Consider the following 20,488-nt stretch of genomic DNA (forward strand, 5'->3'; position numbering starts at 1 on the left):
AAGCAGTCCTCTGTTCAGCCACTCTGAGAACAGCCTGCTGGACTAGATAGGATATTGGCCTGATCCAGCTATTTTTATGTTCTTATGTTCATGCAGTCATATGTGTAGAAGATTCTAGCTCTAGGACTCTGTACTACTCTTCCCTGTTTTCTAAGCAACATTTATAAATAGAATAAAGGTATGCAGATAACCTATAAGGGTGTGCAATTCTTGTGTCATTGGACACAAAATGGATGTGTTACATATCTAGGGTGCTCTCCTGAACAGGTAGCTTAAATCCCATTGATGTCAGCCTAACTGCAGTCAGGATTTCAGCTGGTGGGCAAGGTAGAGCTTTAACATTATTGGTTCCCCACTTTTTTTCTTAGGGATACATGTGGTCAGTCAAAAAAGAGGAGGAGAAATATGACAAAACGGGACATCTCCAAAAAGGACCAGACAACATCAACAACTCACATAAATCACCTTGGCATTTCCAAGGGATCACTGAAGCCAGATGACAAGTCTCAGTTGTATTCAGCCACATTATCCTCTTATAGTCCCCAGAGAGGAGCTTCAGCTGAAGGGGAGGAGAGGAAAGGCTGCGACAGTTTCAAAATCTACACAGAAGGTATTTCATACCAGTTCTCCAGCAAAAATTCTCACTGTAGCTCACCCCAGTCCTTGGAACCTAGCATAGGAGTGAGGCATTTACAGCCAGCAAAACATATTGGTGGCAGCATTTCTCCTGCTAGAGACTTGCAGGAACGGAACCACTACCTCTCGATGAATGAGGAAATATATGGTCTCACTCCCCTCCCAGAGCAACTGGTGCATCTTTATAGCCAACCTATTGCCATCCTTCAAACATCTGACCTTTTCCATTCTCCAGAGCAGCTGCATGCTGCCAAGTCTGCCACTTTGCCAAGGAAAGGGCAATTAGTCTATAGCCCAATGATGGAGCCAATGAGTCGGGAAAGTTATACCCAGACATTACCCAAGATGCCCATGCACTCTCACCTCCAGGTGACAACCTCCAGAGATGAATCAGCTGCATTAGATAGCCAACAAGGCTTATCTCCTCAAGCTGCAAATTGGGGGCGCTACACCAATAGCTTGCTGGAGTCAGTTTCTGTTCCAGGGACGCTAAACGAAGCCGTGGTCATGACACCATTTTCATCGGAACTTCAAGGCATTTCAGAGCAAACCTTGCTGGAGCTTTCAAAAGGAAAACAATCTCCGCATCCACGGGCATGGTTTGTTTCATTGGATGGCAAGCCAATAGCTCAGGTGAGGCATTCATTCATAGACCTCAAGAAGGGCAGGAAGACTGAGAGTAACGATACTAGCTTGGACTCTGGGGTGGACATGAATGAGCATAATCCCAGTCGGAAACTGGAGAGGGAGAAAACCTTCATCAAAAGCATGCAGCATTCTAAGGTCCTTTACCTGGAAGACTTGGATCTCAGTAGTAGTGAAAGTGGAACCACAGTTTGTACCCCCGAAGATCAGACTGTGAAGCACATGCCAGATGGGGGGACTGATCCAGTCATAGAGCAGCACACACAAGAGGCGCCTAAGAAGAAAGAAACGGAAGACCATGAGGCTAGCCCTCCTCCAGCTAAGAAACGGGGAAGGGCACCTCTAACTAAAAGAGACAGCAAGACCAATATCTGGAAGAAGAGAGAAGAGAGGCCACTTATTCCAATAAATTAAACTTACAGTTATGTCTGCATTTTGGTCTGTCTGGTGTCCCCTTGGCTCTTTGCATCTTATTTGTAAACTTAAATGTTCAGTGTATAAGAGACAACCAGAATCTGGTAACATTCCATTTCTCAATTCGTAGAGAAGGTTACACCTTCCTAAGAGTGCAAACCAGCTCTTCTTGCTTTTCAGCAATGACGTGAACAAAGCTTCTGGTTTTTAAAATGTGCTGGGATACATCTGTTGGGGTGCGCACACATGCTGCAGAAGAAGCCCGAATGCAACCTTCATTGTGTGCTCTGGAATCAGACATTTGACAAGGAAGAAGCACTGCTGGGTTGCATCGTCATGGGGAAGAGGCACACAGTGAGTGAACAACAAGATTTTATTTTTAACAATCAGTGTCTGATATGGTTATTTTACCATACAATGTTTCATGTAGATGTCCTGCAAGGCAGTGAGATAAAAGCTGCCGTTTTTCATCTAAAATGCAAGATCAGAACCTTTTTTGATACCTTGTATAACATTCCACCGCATTGTTCTCTGTATATACTTGGGGCAAAAATAATAATTCAGGGACTTGTTATCCATATGGTATTTCAAGTATGCGGACTTCTGCTTTTCATGTGCTGCTCCAGTATGTATTGAGCCAAACTGTGCTCCATTTTTAGAATAACTAGGTTTGTACATTAGGGCAGAATGTGCCCCTCAGTGTCCAAGATAAATATTATTTTGAACTTAGCCAAAATGATGGCTTTGTAGAAGACATTGCTTCCAGAAACAACCCCATGCTACTGAATAGCCTTAAAAGAGATAGAGACAGAGTAGTCCTTAAGCAATTTGATGATGTGCCTCCTTTTTTTGCTGTGGTCCCAGTCTTGCAAGTCCATTGTGCCGCTTGAAAAGAGCCATTTGAAATCTCTTGGACTTCCTATCTGAATAAACGTATCCATATATTTAGCCAATGTCTTTCTTGCATGGGAAAATGGCCTTGTAGGGCCAGTCCAGAACAGTCTTTGTATTAAGCAAATTCTCCAGTCTGAAAGCAAGCCTGTCAAAATGACAAAGTGAAGGGAAAGGACCATATGGTGCAGTGAGTTCTTAAAATTGGGTAATACTCCTTTCTAAAGTCCTGGAGGGCCAGGGCCAACCAGCATAGTCTGCAGTGAGTTCAATGGCCCAATGATCTGTCTCTGTTAGGCAGCCTCCTATGATTGAGAGTTCTCTTATTCCAGAAAACAGATCGGAAGAGAACCTGTATTGAACTTGTTTGGTTCTGCTGTTTCTGTGGAAAATAACAAACACTGCAGCCTTAAACACATTTATCTAGTAAATCCAGTTAATTTCTGCGGAATGTACTTCCAAGTAGAAATGTCCAGGTTCAAGGCCTAAAGGTCTTAAGACTCATCCGAGATCAGGAGTGAAAGCAAGCATTCTCCCTGTATAGTGAGGTTAGCTTCCTTCCACTTATGCAGTGCAAACAATATGCCAGTGTACTTACGTAGAAGCTAGTATGACTTTTATTCTCCCATATTTCAGATGGGCTGTGTTTCTTAAAACATAGCATGAAAGTTTCTTCTCTTGGTGTATTTTAAAATCATTGTGTTTTGTTATTTTTTAAAATGGTTCTGGGAAGCCAGAGCGGGTGATATCACAGGAACTAACTGATCAGCATTCTCCTGAGCTCACTCCTAGCTCACCATTCACAGTATATTTGTCTGTATGCACCCTAAGTGTATCCTAACCTAATTTGTGTACTAGGAACACATTTCAACACTACCTGTTGGTGTTTCTGAATATGAAGAAGGTAAGCTGTGGCTCTGGCCTATAGGACAACAGCCATCCTTGGAGTAGAATTTATTGTAAAGTTAGGGGGGGTACCAAAAGAAATGATTGCATGAAATGTAACTAAGAAAATATATACAGGAAAGAAGTACATAGAAAAAATGCATGTCAGAGAGGATAGGCTGAACATTTTCAGATTTCTTAAGTTTTCTACGCACATGGAATACCCAAACATGTGACCACCACACAACCTGCACTCTGTTGGCACTGTTCAGAAAAAGCTACCACTTATATATCAATTAACTCTGTCACTGATTTTGGAGTATGCACAAAAAAATTAAGAGCAAGATAATGTCAACCTTATCCTAAGCACATTTTCTTAGAAAAATTATTCTAAGTAACTTAAATGGAATTTATATCCAAGTAATATTAGGATTACAGCCTTATAAAATATTAATGTTTTTCCTCAAATTCTATGACATTTACACTTGTTGGGTTTAGTTGTACTGAACTTTCTAAACATTTGGAATATTAAAATATTTTAAAACTTATTTTAACTTTTTCTTTTTTATCTTTTGAAAAACATTAAAAGCATTATTGCTGGTAAGCATCTGAAGCCATCCCACCCCTTTCAAATAAAGCATTTCATAATCAAGATTTCTGAAGCAATTCTGATAATTCTTAGCATTTTTGAAATTTTATACCAATTCGTTTTACCAACTGAAATTTAAAGTAACTTTGCAGATAATAAAAGACTTGTCAAATATTTGTACATTTTCCACTTGCTAATACACTGTTCTTCTACTTTAAAGCACAACAGTTTATTGTACTTCAACAAATGCGGTGTCTTTGTAAAAAAATGAGTATTTTTACATATAAGCTGTTCTGTTGGGAAGTTTTTCTGTTCTTTGTATGCCAAGACTGCAGTCCTACACATGGTTCCTCAGTAGTAAGTCCTATTTAGTTCAAGAAAACTTACACTTGGGTAAGTGTACATAAGCATGAATTGAATCAGGAACCCAGTTCTGTGAGCTACAATTATTGGGAACAGAGTCTGAAACCAGACATGAGAGTTGTGTGGCTGCCACTGAAAGGAGTCCTTGATACAGGAGTACTGATCCTGCCTACTGTAGCCCCAGCTGTCCTTGCTTTTTCTGCCTCACCAATAAGAGCAAGTGCCCTTTTTCAGCTGATGCTCTTTAAAAGTAACTGCCTTGTATTGTTTCCTCCACTCTCAGCAACTGCATGAACTACCATTTAGTGGATGTAACATGGGAGGAAAGAAGGACTCAACATACAGAGCTGTTTTCAGCACTAAGCCACACAGCATCTCAGAAGACTAGTTCCAGCCTGAGTGTTCCCAAGCCAATACTGGTCATCACTTATAAGCTGTAAATACTGAGAACAAGCAGTCCACTGCCACTTGTTAATTCTTTGAGACACAGTTAGAATTCTATTTAATTCTCATTTCAATTACATGACCTTCTGTAGCTCAATCTTTTTTTTAAAAAAAATCTCCATTTTTCTATTCTGTCAGGGGTGGCATATCATGTTTGTGTAACTGCTATGGTACTAATGATCTATTGCTACAGTGTATCTTAAAATTTATAAGATGTTAAAAGAGTTCATGCAATATAATAAAAATATTTTAAAAACTTGCAAATATAGCCTTTGTGATTCTTGGTCCTTTAAAAAACAATTTCACTAGCAATGCACTCTTCTCATGAAAAAGCTAATTGCTCATGTAAAGCTATCCCCCCCCCCAAAAAAAACATGCTTATGCAGAAGTGAGTAACACACTTATACAGAAGTCAGTGGCGCTTGCTCTGAAGTAGCTGTACACAGAACTGGAACCTTATGGTGTGTGTGTGTGTGTGTGTGTGTGTGTGTGTGTGTGTATTATATATATACATATAATATATATATAATGAAAACCAAAAGATGCATTGAGACAAGTTAGTTAATATTTTTTTCCTTGATGTTACAAAATTAAGCTGGGTGTTCTTTCATTGTGGAAGATAATATTTTAATTCATTTTCCCACTTCTATGAACAAAGAAGATTCATGTTTTTTATCAACTGATTTTAAGGATGCTCATTAGATTCTGTGTATACTTACTTGAAATAAGCATTGCCCAATAAATGCGCTGTATTAATAAAAACAGATATAAATTAACAAAGCAGCAGATATGCTAAGCTTGGCTTCCATTCCTAGGAATGTTATCCAGCAGCTACTCACAAATTTTGCAAAACAATCTCACCTAACAAACCAAGGCAAGGGGATCAAAATTAAGGAATTCTTCATTAATACCCATTCTCTTGCAATTTCAGGCTCCTTATGATATGCTCTGAACCTTTGCTTGAAACTTCCTGGTTCTACATGGTGTAGTTCTGAGTTCATTCATCCACTATACATGTTTCTGAGTACTTACGTAAAACGAAGTGCTGTAGAATTAGTGGCGCCAATTCAACACAGCACATATGTAAACTTTTTAAAAGTAAAAACCTGAGGGAGGGAAAAACCTCAACCCTCTGTTTTGCCCACATGAGCAGTCCCTATATGATGTTTCAAAACTTTTTAAAATGGCACATATCTGCAGTTCCAGCTGCTAAATCAGGAGGGAAAACATGCACAGCAGTCATTTGTGCACATGACTTCCTCTCTAATTTTTGATATGCAGGATCAAATGAAAATATTTTGTATTAATGTGAAAATTTAAATGGCAAATTTATGTCTTACTGCTTTATACATTAACAGATTTTTTTCTCATCATGTTTAACGGAAACAATATGGATGTATATGACTTGTGCAGGCATAATGTTGCCAGACATAATTTGCTGTAAGATTAAGTACTGAGTTAAGCCAAGTTGGCTATTTTGCACAGATTCCTCCTAAAATGAGATAGGAGCGAAAAAGAATATAATAAATTCAAATAGTTCTTTTGAAATATATTAAACTTGCATCCTGATCCTATAAACATTTACTCAGAAGTAAGTCCTACTCAGTTCAATGGGGCTTACTCCCAAGTAAATGTGCACAGAATGGAAATTTAAAAGGCATTTCGAGTTACAGATAAACCTCTCAAGGCAGTGCCAATTGCCTCCTGTGTAAACACATCAGCATGAGGCTTTGGAATAAGAGACAAACCCTTAGCATATCTAGAAAACTTCAAATTTCTGATTGTCTGAGTACTGTGCTGGCTAGAAGCAGAGCTTCTTGTACAAGTATAGTTGACGCCATTCCGTGTTAGACTCTCTTCACATTCTGAATTATTTTTCTTCTTACAACGCACTTGAATATGACTTTGAGACTTCTCAAGAACGTGGCCAGGTTTCATTTGCTTGACAAGCAATCCTGTCCCTGGTATAAAAAGCTCCTGCTCATCCTGCTTTGTAAACTTATTCTTTGCTTGAGACATAATTGGGGTTACTTCGCCTTTGCTTCGTACATTCTCCCAGGTTAATGGATTATACACAATGTGTCCGTCAATAGGGCAGGCATTTTCTTTGTGCAACCAATTGTCAATGCATTTCCTATGGAACTAAAAAAACAAACACATAATATATTATATATCAGTAATTATCCACCAAAATACTCTTCATTGACAAAAGGGTATTTAGCATCAACAAATTATTTGCAAAGAGGTCAGATTCTCCTTCCATTTTAGAGAAAATCGGAAGCAACTTAAAAGGTTTCATTACAATAATACTGATCCAAACCTACTTATCTTGGGAGCATCAGGCCAAGCACACTAATATACTGTGGGAAATGCATTTGCTCAAATGGTATAAACTGTTGTAAATCAATAAAATAGCCATGGTGCTCTTAACTGAGACAAATTCCATGACTGAACCAATGCTCTCTGAAATCCATTGCTATCATCTCTTCGATTGGCTAGTGCTCTCCAGTTACTCTATTTTCCATTCTTTCAAGAAATCTATAGAGCATATTTATTACAAACATAGCAATGGATGATTTCGAACTAAGTCACGCTAGCACAATGACTTTCAGCTGCATAATATAGCTTCCCCACCCTCTCCTATCCCCATATACCCCCATGTACCCTGCAAAATCTGCTATGGTGGTTTCTCCGATCCACTAGAGCAAATTCAGAAGGTGTACAGGTAGAGGACAGAGTAGGGAAGTTACACTGTGCAGGGAGGTCATTGCACTAGCAGAACTGTTTAGTTGAATGCTGCCCAGTGCAACTGTTTATTGAAGCGGGTCATATAAATTGGTATAAAATATAATACAAATAAAAGATTTGGTTAAAAACTGGACAATAAGCTACACTAGTTTAAAAATTGGACATCTCAAGCTGACTTATACTGAGTCTGAAGACTGATTCATTTACTCAGCATTGCATACTCTGGAAGCAGGTCACCAAAGCCTCGGCCACTGATCTATCCCAGCCTCAATACCTGAGATCCTTTAAGTGGAGATGCCAGTGAAGAACCCATAAACATATTTGCATGTCATGCATGTGCTGTAGTGCTGAGTTGTGCATGAGAGAACTAGAACCATATTATGTGCTGAAACAAGTTTCAATTACTGCATCATGTTTCTAATCTTAAAAAACACAACAAATAGTAGAACAATAATGTAGCCTGCTCTAACACTCCAATTAGTAAATTATATACCAGTGGGGAAAGCTTGGTTCCTAAATACAGGAGAAATGGCTATGGTATGACAGCTGCTGGTCTTTAGTTCTATTTGAGAAAACCTTTTTAGCCTGAGAGCCACAGCCCCTCATAAGCAACTTTCCAGGAACTGCATGCCAATGTGGGCAGGGCCAGCAGAAAAAGTGGGTGGAGCAAGTGAAATGATTCTTCCCTTTGTGCAGCAGGCTATATTCCAGCCATGCAAACGTCAGACGTATCTGCACATACACACGTACTCCATTCCAACAAGCAGGAGACATTATCACAGTTCAAGGACAGGAGGTGGAAGGGAGGTGGAACGCAGGAATAGTGAGGAACATTGGCTAAGGAATGTGTCAAGGACTGGACAGAAGGGCTGAATTTGGCACTCAAACATGAAGTATCCACCAAGTCTTTAGCTTGTTTCACAACCTTAGTAAACACTTCTTGACTCACACCTAGAATTGTAGAGTTGGAAGGGACCCTGAGGGTCATCTAATTCAACCTCCTACATTACAGGTAGGTGTGTGTGAATGCCTGAATGTGTGAATGGTCTCTGCTTAAAAGCATTGTATCTGAAGTAACATTGGGTGGCATATGACAATAAGAGGTTTTTTTTGGGGGGGGGAGCTGGGCAGTTGTATCTTTTATTTACCTTGTGATTACATGGCAAGAATCTGGTCATTTGGCCAAGGTGAAAGATCTTCAAGCAGAGTCTACATTGCAAGCCTGGATCAAGTAAACTGCTGCATTTTCCAACCAGCACAGTAGGTAATGAGTTTATTATACCCTCTGGTATGCAGCTGTACCAAAAAAAAAACACACCCAAGCATTTATCTTTAATTGCACTAAGTCTTAGAAATTAAGCAAAACAAAATCAATATTGTAACTTGAAGAGTGCACATACACAAAACTGCATAAAGCCAAAACTCGCCAGGATCACCACTTTCCAGTCTAGCCAGGGCCCTAAAAAGCTGTCCAAGCTTTTCCACTTTGGCAGCTCATGTTCTTTACTGCAGGAGGGCACAGCCTTTTGCCTGTAGAGTAACTACCGCCACTGTCGCCACATCCTGCCAGTACTGGCTGAGCCCTCTCCCAACAGACAGACACCTTCTCAGCAGTAACAGCTTAGATTGGCCATGGTCCTTGCCAGCTGCTTAAGTTTCATTTATTTTAATTTAAAATGATTAAAATGAGTTGCATCTTACTTATCCCTGTGTTTTTCCTTTTTAGAGTTCTCTGGATTAAAACTCTGCAGATTTTCTGAAGTTGATAGTTGTGTTACTGGTTCAACTGACCTCCATCTCTGATTCCTTTTCTAGAGAATGGGTAAAGAGCTAATGAAAGCTAAGCAGTAATTCATTACTTCAAAGTCACTGACAGCAGAAAAATGGCACACATACATCTTCAGTCTTAAGGACTATGGAAGCAGTTTTTTCCAACAGATATCCGACAAGAAATTCATTGAAACTAGATTGTGCATCACAGCAGCACATAGTCAAAGACTTTATTCAAAGGAAAAATACAGTAGGCTTGGTGAACCTGTGGCCCTCCAGATGTTGTTGGACTGTAACTCACACTCAGCATGGTCAATGATCAGAGATGATGGGAGCTGTAGTCCAACAATAGCTGAAGGGTTAGATTCCCCCAGCAATATTGGATAGGATAGAAAAGCAATTGAGAGTTAAATCACACTTGCACAATTCCATATGCATGCAAGTAAATCCTGCTATGCTCAATGAGGTGAAGTATATGGACACATTAGCGGCTTGAAATGCAGCAAGGTCCTTTGTTAGGGTATGTTCGGATTACTGCTTATTCTACATCCAGTTTTCTAATCAGACTGAACCTTTTTTATTGAACCAGCTTCAAACAGCAGTATTTGTCAAGAAACTACGTGCTCAGTATGGACTGTAGCGAGCATAATGTGAATGTGGCTTCAAAAATTAGTAGTGGGAGCACAGCGGGTGCAGAGTTAGCAGTACTTTAAACATATCCTTATTCCCTTAACCTTAGTAAATGTTTTAGGATTACATCCTTACTCTTTATTTTGATCCTTGGGTCAAAATTTCTTGGGTCAAAAGACCTTCATAAATGCTCATTTTTGTTCCACAGAGATGATTTATATACAAACAGTTACCAGTTCCCTGTAAAATGTTTGCCGATTCAATTCCTGAATTAAGATAATTTTGAAAGGGGTTGTACTGTACCTCACGAAAAGCAAAGCTATGTGAAGGATGACAAAATCTTCTAAAACATCCATGGCATAGGTGATATTCACTACACTCAGTGCACCTTGAAGCAAGGAGGCAAACAAAATTGTCAGCAGCTTCCTTATTTCACAAATAAGCATATCTTAAAATAAAACTGATTGATGTTGAATTTATCAGTGCTTTTGTATGGAACACTCTACTAACACCCAAGCTGTATGCTACATACAAGCCCGTATTACATTTACTTTTGTAGGTGAAAAAGTAAAATAATTTAAGCTAGCTGGAAGTATTTTGATGGTTCTGAATCATCTATAAAATGTGAGAACACATGTCTTTTTGAAAACCAAAGAACCCTTGCTTTTTATTTTAGTGTTCAAAACTAACCTTTCAAAGCACGTATGTCAGGCTTCATTTGATAAAAACTGCCTATCCCTAAAGAGTTGAGCAGGTCAGGTGAAGAAATACTGGCCTATACTGTACCACAATGCCTGGAAATGTCAGAATTAAAACCTCTAAAAAGACTCCTATTTCAAAATATAGCGCTGTCTAAGGTAGCACATTAGGCCACCTTAGCAACAGAAACATTTGGAAGAAAGTGAAGCTTGTCTTTATTTACATACGCAGCAAATCAGGGTATCATTCTCCTCAATGGACACTAGGGGGACAACAGTCTTCTTTTCTTCATAATATTTTTTAAATGCGATGTTTGCTACTATTGATTTATTGGAGAAAACCTTTCTTGAATATGGCTATTACCTTTTTTTATTTGAATACTTGTATATAAATGTTTTTAATTATGTATTCAAGTCAGTTTCCACTATATAAGAGACTGGAGGGAAAGCAGCTGCAATCAAACAGAAATCTCTCATGTAAGAATAGTTACCAATGTGAGTAAGGTTTTATTGCATTGAAATATAACCCAAGATACATACAAGTAACTATGAACTATGATACAAACAGGGTTTTTCCTCTGTTAACAGCACTATCCTATGCATGTTTACTGGAAAATAAGTCTTACTTGCCATGTATGCACATAACACTAAACTATGGCTTGTTTTAACCATGGTTTGTTGAATAAGCCATGATCAGTCTTACACACAAGCAAAGAAACCATGGCTTATTTTGCCATGGAAAATTTTGAACTGTCAAGTAGAAAAGGACATTATTGTTTTGCTACTTTAAGTAGGTAGAAAATCATGGTAGCCAGCTAAAATTTAAGTTGTTTTTTTTTCACAGAGTCCTGCATAGCTGTTAGTAAAGTAGCAATGCATTCTTTAAATTTACATCTTCTGCAAAGCTAGGTTTACTTGCTTGAAATTGATAGCTAGATGCTAGGACAGGGAAAGGAATCTGTTGCTCAGCAGAATGAGGAGAGGGTTATTCTGGAAAGGTGCCAGAAGTTGCTTAGCCTAGTGCGTGGGCCTTTTTTACAGTCGCTTTTGCTTCACACTTCTTAGTGGGTAGGGCACCATTACAAACAAGAATAAGCCAGGATCCTGAGTTCACATGTAACAATATACCATGCTTAAAACAAGCCAAGATTCAAAAGCAAAACATGGTTTCAAATCATGGTTTGTTGCCCCACCCCCAACCAAGGTGGGCTCAAATATTCAAACAAGCGACAATTAGGATAAACAAACCATGACTTAGCAGTATGTATGAATGTGTCTGCTTTGTTCAATGGAATATATACCTTAGTGTGTTTAGACTACTAACAAAATATATTCTATGTGATCTGAAGGAAGGAAAAATCAAGGGAGCCTAAGCCAGGGAGCTTTACAATCAGCTCCCCGCTGGCCTGAGTGGCCTCTATCTTTTTAGATTTTATATAATGCACTTATTTTAGTATTTTAACTTTGTAAACTGCCTTGGATGCCTTGGCAAAAATGGTAGTATATAAATTCAGTAAATAACAAATAAATTTAGTAGAGCAGAAACACCTACTGACATAATTTAGCAGAAAATCAAAGGGTTAGTAATCATAAAAATAACAGCTATATCCCTACAAAATATTAATCTCAAAGGGTGTGCCTGTTTGTATAAATTTTCTTTCATTTCTGATTGAGGAAAAGTTACAAGTACCACAAGCTCACAAATAAGGATGTAGGACTGTACTAGAATACTGTACTAGAAAATGCTTACTTGTAACAATTGCCTTCAATGGGACATACCCTGCAATTATTGCACGGGATTCCAAGATGTCTGTCAAGATGCTGCTTCTCTGCTACAGTGATGAGTCTTTTGCTGTTTCTGAATTCTTCCAATATAAGTTTCAACGGTGCAAAATCTTCCCTACACAGGGGACACTTCACCAAAGAATCTTTTTCTAACTCGATCTGATGATCAGCCCAGATCTTCATACATACTATGTGTATATTGTTGCCACAACCAAACCTATAGAAAATTAACTATATTATGTATCCTTCTCAAGAAAAGTCACATACAAAAAGTTCTATGAAACTATGAAAGCTGTTACAAATATACAGTAGTCTAGATTCATAAGCATATTAACAAGGAAATGTTACCCTGCTGTCTCTGACAAAATTGTGTAACATGTTCTAACTTATCTATGATCATCATAAAAGCTTTAAAGTGGTTTATTTTAAACCCAGTTTATCTTACATGGAAGGGAAGAAATAACTAAACAGAGCTTCTTTAAAACCACAAACTCTACTGTATATGAAGCAATAAGCCAAGATTCTTGAAAGCAAAGCTAAATGCTAGTGAATTTTTTCTCAAAGTCACATAACAGAAGATGAGAGGAAAGGAGATGACGTGACCCCAAAGCTTTGCTTGGGCTCTTTCTAGCTTTTGCACCTAATGCTAAACTATACATTAGCATTACATGAAAACCAACATAAATACAATAATAATAATAATAATAATAATAATAATAATAATAATAATTAAAATAATAAAAAGCTCAATATGTGACTCTAAAGTATTAAAGAAAACACTACCAAACAAATACTAACAACACAATTATTCTAGACTATAGCCTTCAGATAATGTAGTCCAAGCAAAACATTTTTGGAGATACTGTGACATAATTATTTAGCCTTCTTAAATAGCAGGGGTGACTCACCTGCAGTAAGTGACAGGAAGCATTCTCTTCAGCAGCTTGTCCTGGCAAATAGGGCACACATCCTCATCATCAATTTGTTTTTGTTTAATGTACCCATCATCAGCTGTTTGCAGCTCCTTGGTGGAATTAGCAGATACCTTTGGTTGGGGAGCAACTTGTAGACCCTGAAGCACTTGGTTAATTTCTCTTTCCACAAGACCCAACTGTAGAGCATCTGTAGAAAAGTTCAACAATGAAAATGTCTGATAAAATATAATTCTGGTTGTTTTCCAAGTGAATCAGAAGTAGTCAACGATGTAGTAACTCACTCTTTTATATAAAATGAATGGTCTCTCATTAAAAGTCAGATTCCCACACACTAAGAACATGAAAAAATTGGTATGGGGTTGAATGAAGGAATGAAGTTATTTTGGAAATATTGCTTGTGATGCATATGGTGAGTCAATCAGAAGATCAGGCTTCATGCTGTGATTTCTGCCATAAACTGACCACCAAAAAGTGAACTAATGTAATGAAAAATGAAATATTAGCACTTTATGTACTGATCTACAACAGGGGAATAAAAATATGAGGTTAGTTAGTACTTACATTCATGGTCTCTGGGAAGTTTGAATTTTTTCAACAATAACCTAAAAATAAAAAAGCAAAAAAGGACACAGCTATTCAGTAACTTGACACTGTAACAAAAGCTGCCTAATCAAATTTTAATTTAAAAGTGTATAATCCTTAAGATGCGGCCCATCTTTACCAAATTTGACTATGACAGTAGCCTGGTTTACACATCGCAGTAAGGTAGGAATGCCAGCTTGGCTCCACAACCATGGGTGCCCAGGGCCGTGGGTGCTATGCAGCGTGCATGGCTCTGACACTTAAATTTGTGGGTGCCTGGTCGCTTCATGGAAAATTTTGTGGGTCCTTGAACACCCAGGGCCCCAGGGAGTTCTTTACTCCTACAACGCATGAGTGTGTCATCTGAACCTGGGCTCATGGTTCGCAGTCCCCAGTAAGCCATAATTTGGCTTACCATGATGTGCAAACCAGGCCTCTGTACAATTGTGGTTTGCTATCATTTACTCTTCTTTTTCTACCTCTTAATTAATAATTCTCAAATATTAATATGTTTACTAAATAATTACATCAACATAGGCAAGGACATGGAACTTTTGGCTATCCAGATACTGTTCTACTCACTCCCATCATCCCTGACCATTGACCATACTGGCTGGGACTGATAGGAGCTGGAATCTGGAGGGCCAAAGCTTCCCCATTCCTGGTATAGAGCTTTCACATATTTAAAGTACTTCACATTGTCTTATAATCCTCACAGAAATACAGAAGATCTTTTATATATCATTTAATACTTCAAAAAATATTATAAGACAATGGAGTATTATCCCTTTATTGCAGATGCAGGGATGGTGGAGGTGAGGCTGAATGTGAGTGTCTTGCCTAAGGTTTTCATGAGTTTATGATAGAGAAAAAATTCAAACTCTTGACTTATAGTCACTGCAGCATTGTATCTTATAGTCACTGCAGCACTGGTCTTTTTTGGGTTCCCATAAGCATGTCTTGGCTAAATTTCTGAACATTTTGAAGACTTACACAACAGGTCTTTTACTCAACATTAATTCTCTGATTTCAATGCAATAAATCTATTTAGGTGAACTTGGAATAGTAGACCTATGATTTTTCACACTCCCTTTCCCTCTCCAACTTCTCATCCCTCTGTATTACTTCCTCTTCATTAACATTTTGGTCCTTGCTACATCTCATAACCCTCTTTCCCTCCTTTTTTGAGGCCTTTCTGCTTTCACCCAGTCTCGTTCTGTCAGAATAGCTACCTGATTTTTAAAAACCAAATAATTGTCCTTGTGCAATTGTGTAAAACAAATCTATCATAACATCATTTGTATACAGTAACTTCGTTTTACAAATCAATTTACCAGCAGATATGTTTACAAAGATCCTTTTCTTTCACAAATATTGAGCAGCTGCACGAGTGAGGATTCCCCAGAAAAACCTTACAGCAAAGCAACAAAGAACACATTTATAAATTGTAATACAAAAATGATACAATGAAGATAAAGGCAAAGGTGGGGGTGATGCTATAGCTGAGTATTTAGTAAAATCTTGCTATTCTTCCTGTACTTTATTTACACATCTTTCAAAACAGCCCTTAGTTTACAAACTAACTAGTTGTGTTGATGTTACAGATAGGTAGCCGCACACGAAAGCTCATACCAAGAACTAACTTAGTTGGTCTTTAAGGTGCTACTGGAAAGAAATTTTTTTTGTTAGTTGTGTTGATGGCTCTCTGAATGTGAACCCTCAGGATATGTAGTTTGTGTTGTCGGCACCAATCACCTGCTGAAACAGGAGTAAGAAAATTGGAAATGGATTCTTTCAGCAATTAAAGCATTGGAATGAATGCTAAAATTATATTGGGGGGTGCTTTAAAAAGCATAACTTAAAACATTTTTGATCCTGGACACATAGGTTTTACTGCTTTTATACAAGTGAAGCATATCCAGAAATGTTTTCTGTATGTGGTTTCTCACGTGCAGATTTCCATTTTTAGATTGGGGCAAGTTTATGCTGGTCTTTGCTCTGTCAGCACTGAAGAGGTAGCTGTGAAATCACGTCTCATTTCTTGCTAGCATTACATCTTGTAATTCTGTAATTATGGGATTTATTTGGTGCTTTGTAGCTAAGCTTTTATCTAATTCTTGAAAAGCTTCAAAAAGGGGGGCTTGAGCTTACTCAAGTGCTAGGAAACCAGAATATGATTAATTGGGAAAATGCAAATGCTATTTTTATTTTATGAGCTCTTTAAGTCACTCATATGTCTGCACTTGAGAAATCTGATTCAAGACTAGAGTTCACAATACAAGATTTGTGCCTTTGTCCTACTGTGGGTATGGAGAGACTGATATTGTGCCTGAACAGTGTGTCTAGCTCTTGAAGTGGAAAATGGGCTTGCCGAGCAGAAATAGCCTTGAGACAGGATAATAACATGATCTTTTAAGAGTTATGTTCAGAACCCTGGGTGCTGTAGATGGTAACAGTTTCATAGAATCATAGAATTGCAGAGTTGGAAGGGAAACTGAGGATTGTCTAATCCAAGTCCCTGTAATACAGGAATATGCATTTGGCTCATATGGAGACCAAAATTGCAACCTTAGCATTATCAGAACCATGCTCTAACCAGCTGAGCTGAGCTATCAGCCCCTCCAAGTGCCCCCATTTTCCAGGGACAGTCCCAGATTTACAGAAGCCGTACTGGTTTCTGATTTCATCCTAGAATGTCCCGCTTTTCCTTAGGACGTCGCTATTTTCATCAGAAAAATAATGGAGGTTACGGAGTTACGTGACCCGCGAGCCAAGGAAATAAGTAACTCTACAACCTTTAGAAGAAATCCAAAGGCAGCCCTGTATAGGGAATTTTTTTTTAATGTCATGTTTTTGTCTATGTTGGAAGCCGCCCAGAGTGGCTGGGACAACTCAGTAAGATGGGAGGGGTATAAATAATAAAATTATTACTATGGAATAACAGGGCACCCCTTATTTTCACTGGAGAAATGTTGGAAGGTATGAGATATGTTATTTGGCATTATAGCTGCATGAGGGGCAAACAGCTTGTTTATTTAATTTATATACCGCTCTATACCCTGGGGGTCTCAGGGCGGTTCACAGAATAAAATGAAGATATACAATCACAAAATACATAATAAAGATAAAAACAACAACCTAATAGAGCACCCCCTTCAGAATTCCCATGATTCCAGGGGGGGGGCGGGGAAAAATAAGTCGGGACTGTTATAAGCAGTAAAAATGTGCTTTACATAGATGCTGTGGGTGGGAGAGATTATGGGATGGAGAAGGGGGCGGGGGAGTGGCACAGGCGACCTGGTCTAGCCAGAGATCTTCACAAGAGAGGCTTCTGCTCTCCCATTTCCCTCGCTACTCCCGAGTCCTTAGATGGGGGAGAAACGGCTTCCCTCTTCCTCAGCCTCTCAGCCGCCCTACCCGGTGCTCCGCCGCCCGCTGCTCTTCCTCCTGCAGGACGAAAGCGGTGGGCCCCAGCTCCCTCACCAGACGCATGGTGCCGCTCAGCGCCTGGTCCTGCCGCCGGCTAAGCCCCGGGGGGACCGAGAGACGCCTCCGCGACATGAGAGGCGTCGAGCCCAACCGCCTCTCTTTAAAAAGAAACCGTCAACTGCCGGCCGCCTCAGGCTGGTTCCCATGGAGACGGGAAGGAGCAGCGCGCGCCTCGCGCCTGCGCCGTCAACGCGTCTGCTGGCGGCGCGGTGTGTGGTGATAGGAAACCAGGTGTTCCTCCGCCTCCTCCCTTCGACTTCTTTGGCCGCGTTGCTTCCGCGAACCGAGAGAGGAAAAGGAGTCCTCATTTGGGAGCAAGGAGGCACGCGGATGGTTCCCACGGAGGATGGGAAGGAAAGCTTTGGGGGCCCTGCCCTGTCCTCCCAAGGGATGCTGCAGCGCCAGGGCCGGCCCACCCACAAGGCAAGGTGAGGCGAGTGCCCGAGGCGGTGGAATCCGAAGGGGTAGCAGACCCCAATGGTACCGTTTTATTCCTCCCTTGTTCCCAATGTAGATCTTCACTCACTCCCTTCTCCCTATATTTTATATAATACATATATAACGTGTGTATGTGTGTGTATATATATAAAATATAATACACAAATATATACAATACACACACAGAGAGAGAGACATATAAAACATAGAAGATTTCGGATATGTGTGGTTTTCCTTTACGAAAGCACATTACAGATTTCCATCATGCTGCTGTCCAGAAGCCCAGGCAGTGCAAACAAAAACAGCCTAGTTGCTCCTTTAGTTCAGTGCATGTATTGCATTCTTATCCTCGTGTTTAAGGAGATTCAGTACTTCAGAAATATAAACGCAGCAAATAAAACCAAGGGGGCTAAAGTGGAAATCAAAGGATTCTTTAGGAAAGTTTGCTAAAACTGTATTAGTATTTGTACGCCTGACGAAGCTAAAAACGGAGCACCCCCAATCAAACTAAAATCCCTCACGTAGTTTCATATTTCAGATACGTGGTCTTGCTATTTAATTATATTTACCAGTTTTGTATCAGTGTGTCCTGGTATCAAATATGTTCTAAGACTGTGAAGGTGTTTTTTCCTAATAACATCATCATGCGCTAATTAAAGGGACTTGGGGTGAGTTTCCACTTTTACCCAACACAAACTTTCACACTGTTCTTGACTTAAAATTAATAAATATTACTTTTACAAACTGTAACTGGAAGCTTGTTACTGTACACTAGTTTTCTTTCAAAATAATTTGTATAATTGAGCAGTCACTTCACAAATAAACATGCATCTCAAAAGGCTTCCAATACAAAAACCTTTGTTTTTAAAATTTCGTTCAGCTACATATGCAAATAACCATCTCAACAACACACTGTATTGAGCTTTGTGTAGAATTATAGAGTACATTGACTTACACAAGTACACCTGCTATTGTAGCACTAATTTCTGAACTCTACTGACCTTACTCCTTACATTCTTGGTTCTCCTTGGGTTATGTTTGAGATATGCTCAGAAGTAAGTAGCATTGAGCTCAATGAAACTCCCAGGTAACTGTCTAAGATTACAGCCTAAAGTGGGGGGACATGGCAGATTTTTGAAAGTGTGTATGATGTAGAAAAAAACGTTTTTCTGCCACTCTCATATTATTCCAACTAGAAATCATTCATGAAATAGAGTAGCTGTAAATTGAGGAAAGTACTTCAGCACACAAAGAATAACTGATTTATGCAAATCACTCCCCAAAAATCTGGCAATGACCACTGGATTAGGCAGCTTTAAAATAGGATTAGACAAATTAATGGACGATGGGTCTATCAATGAATGGCTATTAGGCATGACAGGCAGGATCTGCAGTTGTAGTGTGGACTGCTCCTGTTCAGGATACAGTGGTACCTCGGGTTACAGATGCCTCAGGTTACAGGCTCCGCTAACCCAGAAATAGTACCTCGGGTTAAGAACTTTGCTTCAGGATGAGAACAGAAATTATGTGACGGCAGCAGGAGGCCCCATTAGTTAAAGTGGTACCTCAGGTTAAGAAGTCTCAGTTAAGAACGGACCTCCAGAACGAATTAAGTTCTTAACTCAAGGTACCACTGTACTTCATTCCATTCCCCTTTTGCCCTCCCCAAGAGTCAGGCAGCATTTTGTACTCAGTGAGCATGCTTGGTCCTCTTTGGCCATTTCAGAGGTTCCTCCCTTTACGTCCATATAATTTTTTAAAAGTTCTTTGTACTTGTAGAAACATGGTTCCCGCCTGCTGATACCACCCCCTTGTGTTCAGGTGTTGCCATTTTCATAAGAATGGCGCTTGTAACATTTGATTGCTAATACAGTGGTACCTCGGTTTATGAACTTACCGTAATTCATTCCGGAGGTCCTTAACTGGAAACAGTTCTTAACCTGAGGTACCACTTTAGCTAATGGGGCCTCCTGCCGCCGCCACACAATTTCTGTTCTCATCTTGGGGCAAAGTTCTTAACTAGCGGAGTTTGTAACCCAAGGTGTTTGTAACCCGAGGTACCACTGTATATAACACTTACTTGGGGTGTCCCCCAGCTTCCTCTGCTCGCCAACCTGCCCGCCATTCTCCCTCACATTACCCCCTAGAGCTTCCCCTTGCCACCTCATGCAACTTCCTCATGCAACTCTTTCCTGACCCAATTCTGAAGCCACTTCTTGCTTCTATTCTGCAGCCCCACTCTCCACCTGTGTTCCCATGTCTATACCTCCTTCCCTCTCCCTTAGAGCAGTTACTTTGCACACAAACCACCAAGTGTCATCCCATATGTTCTACTGCATTTTATTGTCACTTTCCTTATGGCAAAAGTGTGATCTTTCAGAGAAGTGTGTTGTGTAAGAGCTCCAAATCCGCTTTAATTGTACAACCTGAATTTGATAGTTGTTTTAAATTGTTCTAAGTGCACTGCTCAGAGATTCTTTGATTAAAGAGTTTATAACTACTTCTCAGGAAGGAAGTAAAACTTTCTACAATCTTTTGTATTTTTT

The 20,488-nt window shown here is 39.5% G+C and overlaps 3 protein-coding genes across 4 annotated transcripts in view; 2 read left to right on the top strand and 1 right to left on the bottom strand.

Annotated features, from left to right (window-relative positions):
• The window catches only part of FAM171B (family with sequence similarity 171 member B), a 30,693-nt gene extending 25,562 nt beyond the window's left edge, over positions 1-5,131 (top strand). The window contains exon 8 of the mRNA XM_083584285.1: positions 369-5,131. Coding sequence (XP_083440411.1) covers positions 369-1,695 — 1,327 coding nt within the window. The 3' untranslated portion in view covers positions 1,696-5,131. The remainder of the gene's footprint in view (positions 1-368) is intronic.
• Positions 1-20,488, top strand: part of FASTKD1 (FAST kinase domains 1) — a 108,068-nt gene that overhangs the window by 37,901 nt on the left and 49,679 nt on the right. The window lies entirely within an intron of this gene.
• ZSWIM2 (zinc finger SWIM-type containing 2) lies at positions 5,380-17,926 on the bottom strand. 2 transcript variants are annotated; one of them, XM_083630798.1, is made up of 9 exons: positions 17,499-17,926; positions 15,350-15,426; positions 13,995-14,035; positions 13,407-13,620; positions 12,464-12,715; positions 10,319-10,403; positions 9,317-9,426; positions 8,764-8,911; positions 5,380-7,009 (listed from the first exon to the last, which is right to left on the bottom strand). In XM_083630798.1, the coding sequence occupies exons 1-9, from the start codon at positions 17,574-17,576 to the stop codon at positions 6,518-6,520; spliced, it is 1,497 nt and encodes a 498-aa protein (XP_083486924.1). In that variant the 5' UTR covers positions 17,577-17,926; the 3' UTR covers positions 5,380-6,517. The 2 variants fall into 2 exon arrangements, with proteins under 2 accessions (XP_083486924.1, XP_083486923.1); XM_083630797.1 differs by having other exon boundaries at positions 17,433-17,926.

This window comes from Podarcis filfolensis (assembly GCF_964270895.1).
Source record: "Podarcis filfolensis genome assembly, chromosome: 1".
Classification (NCBI taxonomy): domain Eukaryota; kingdom Metazoa; phylum Chordata; class Lepidosauria; order Squamata; family Lacertidae; genus Podarcis; species Podarcis filfolensis.

Bases quoted from the DNA above. Each gene is read 5' to 3' on its own strand.
- ZSWIM2 (XM_083630797.1), bottom strand. From the start codon at position 17,576: ATGTCGCGGAGGCGTCTCTCGGTCCCCCCGGGGCTTAGCCGGCGGCAG. The intron at 14,036-15,349 runs GTAAATTGATTT...TTTTATTTTTAG, and splicing joins CTTTGTAAACATATCTGCTG to GTTATTGTTGAAAAAATTCA. The intron at 13,621-13,994 runs GTAAGTACTAAC...ACTTTTCTACAG, and splicing joins ACTTCCCAGAGACCATGAAT to ATGCTCTACAGTTGGGTCTT.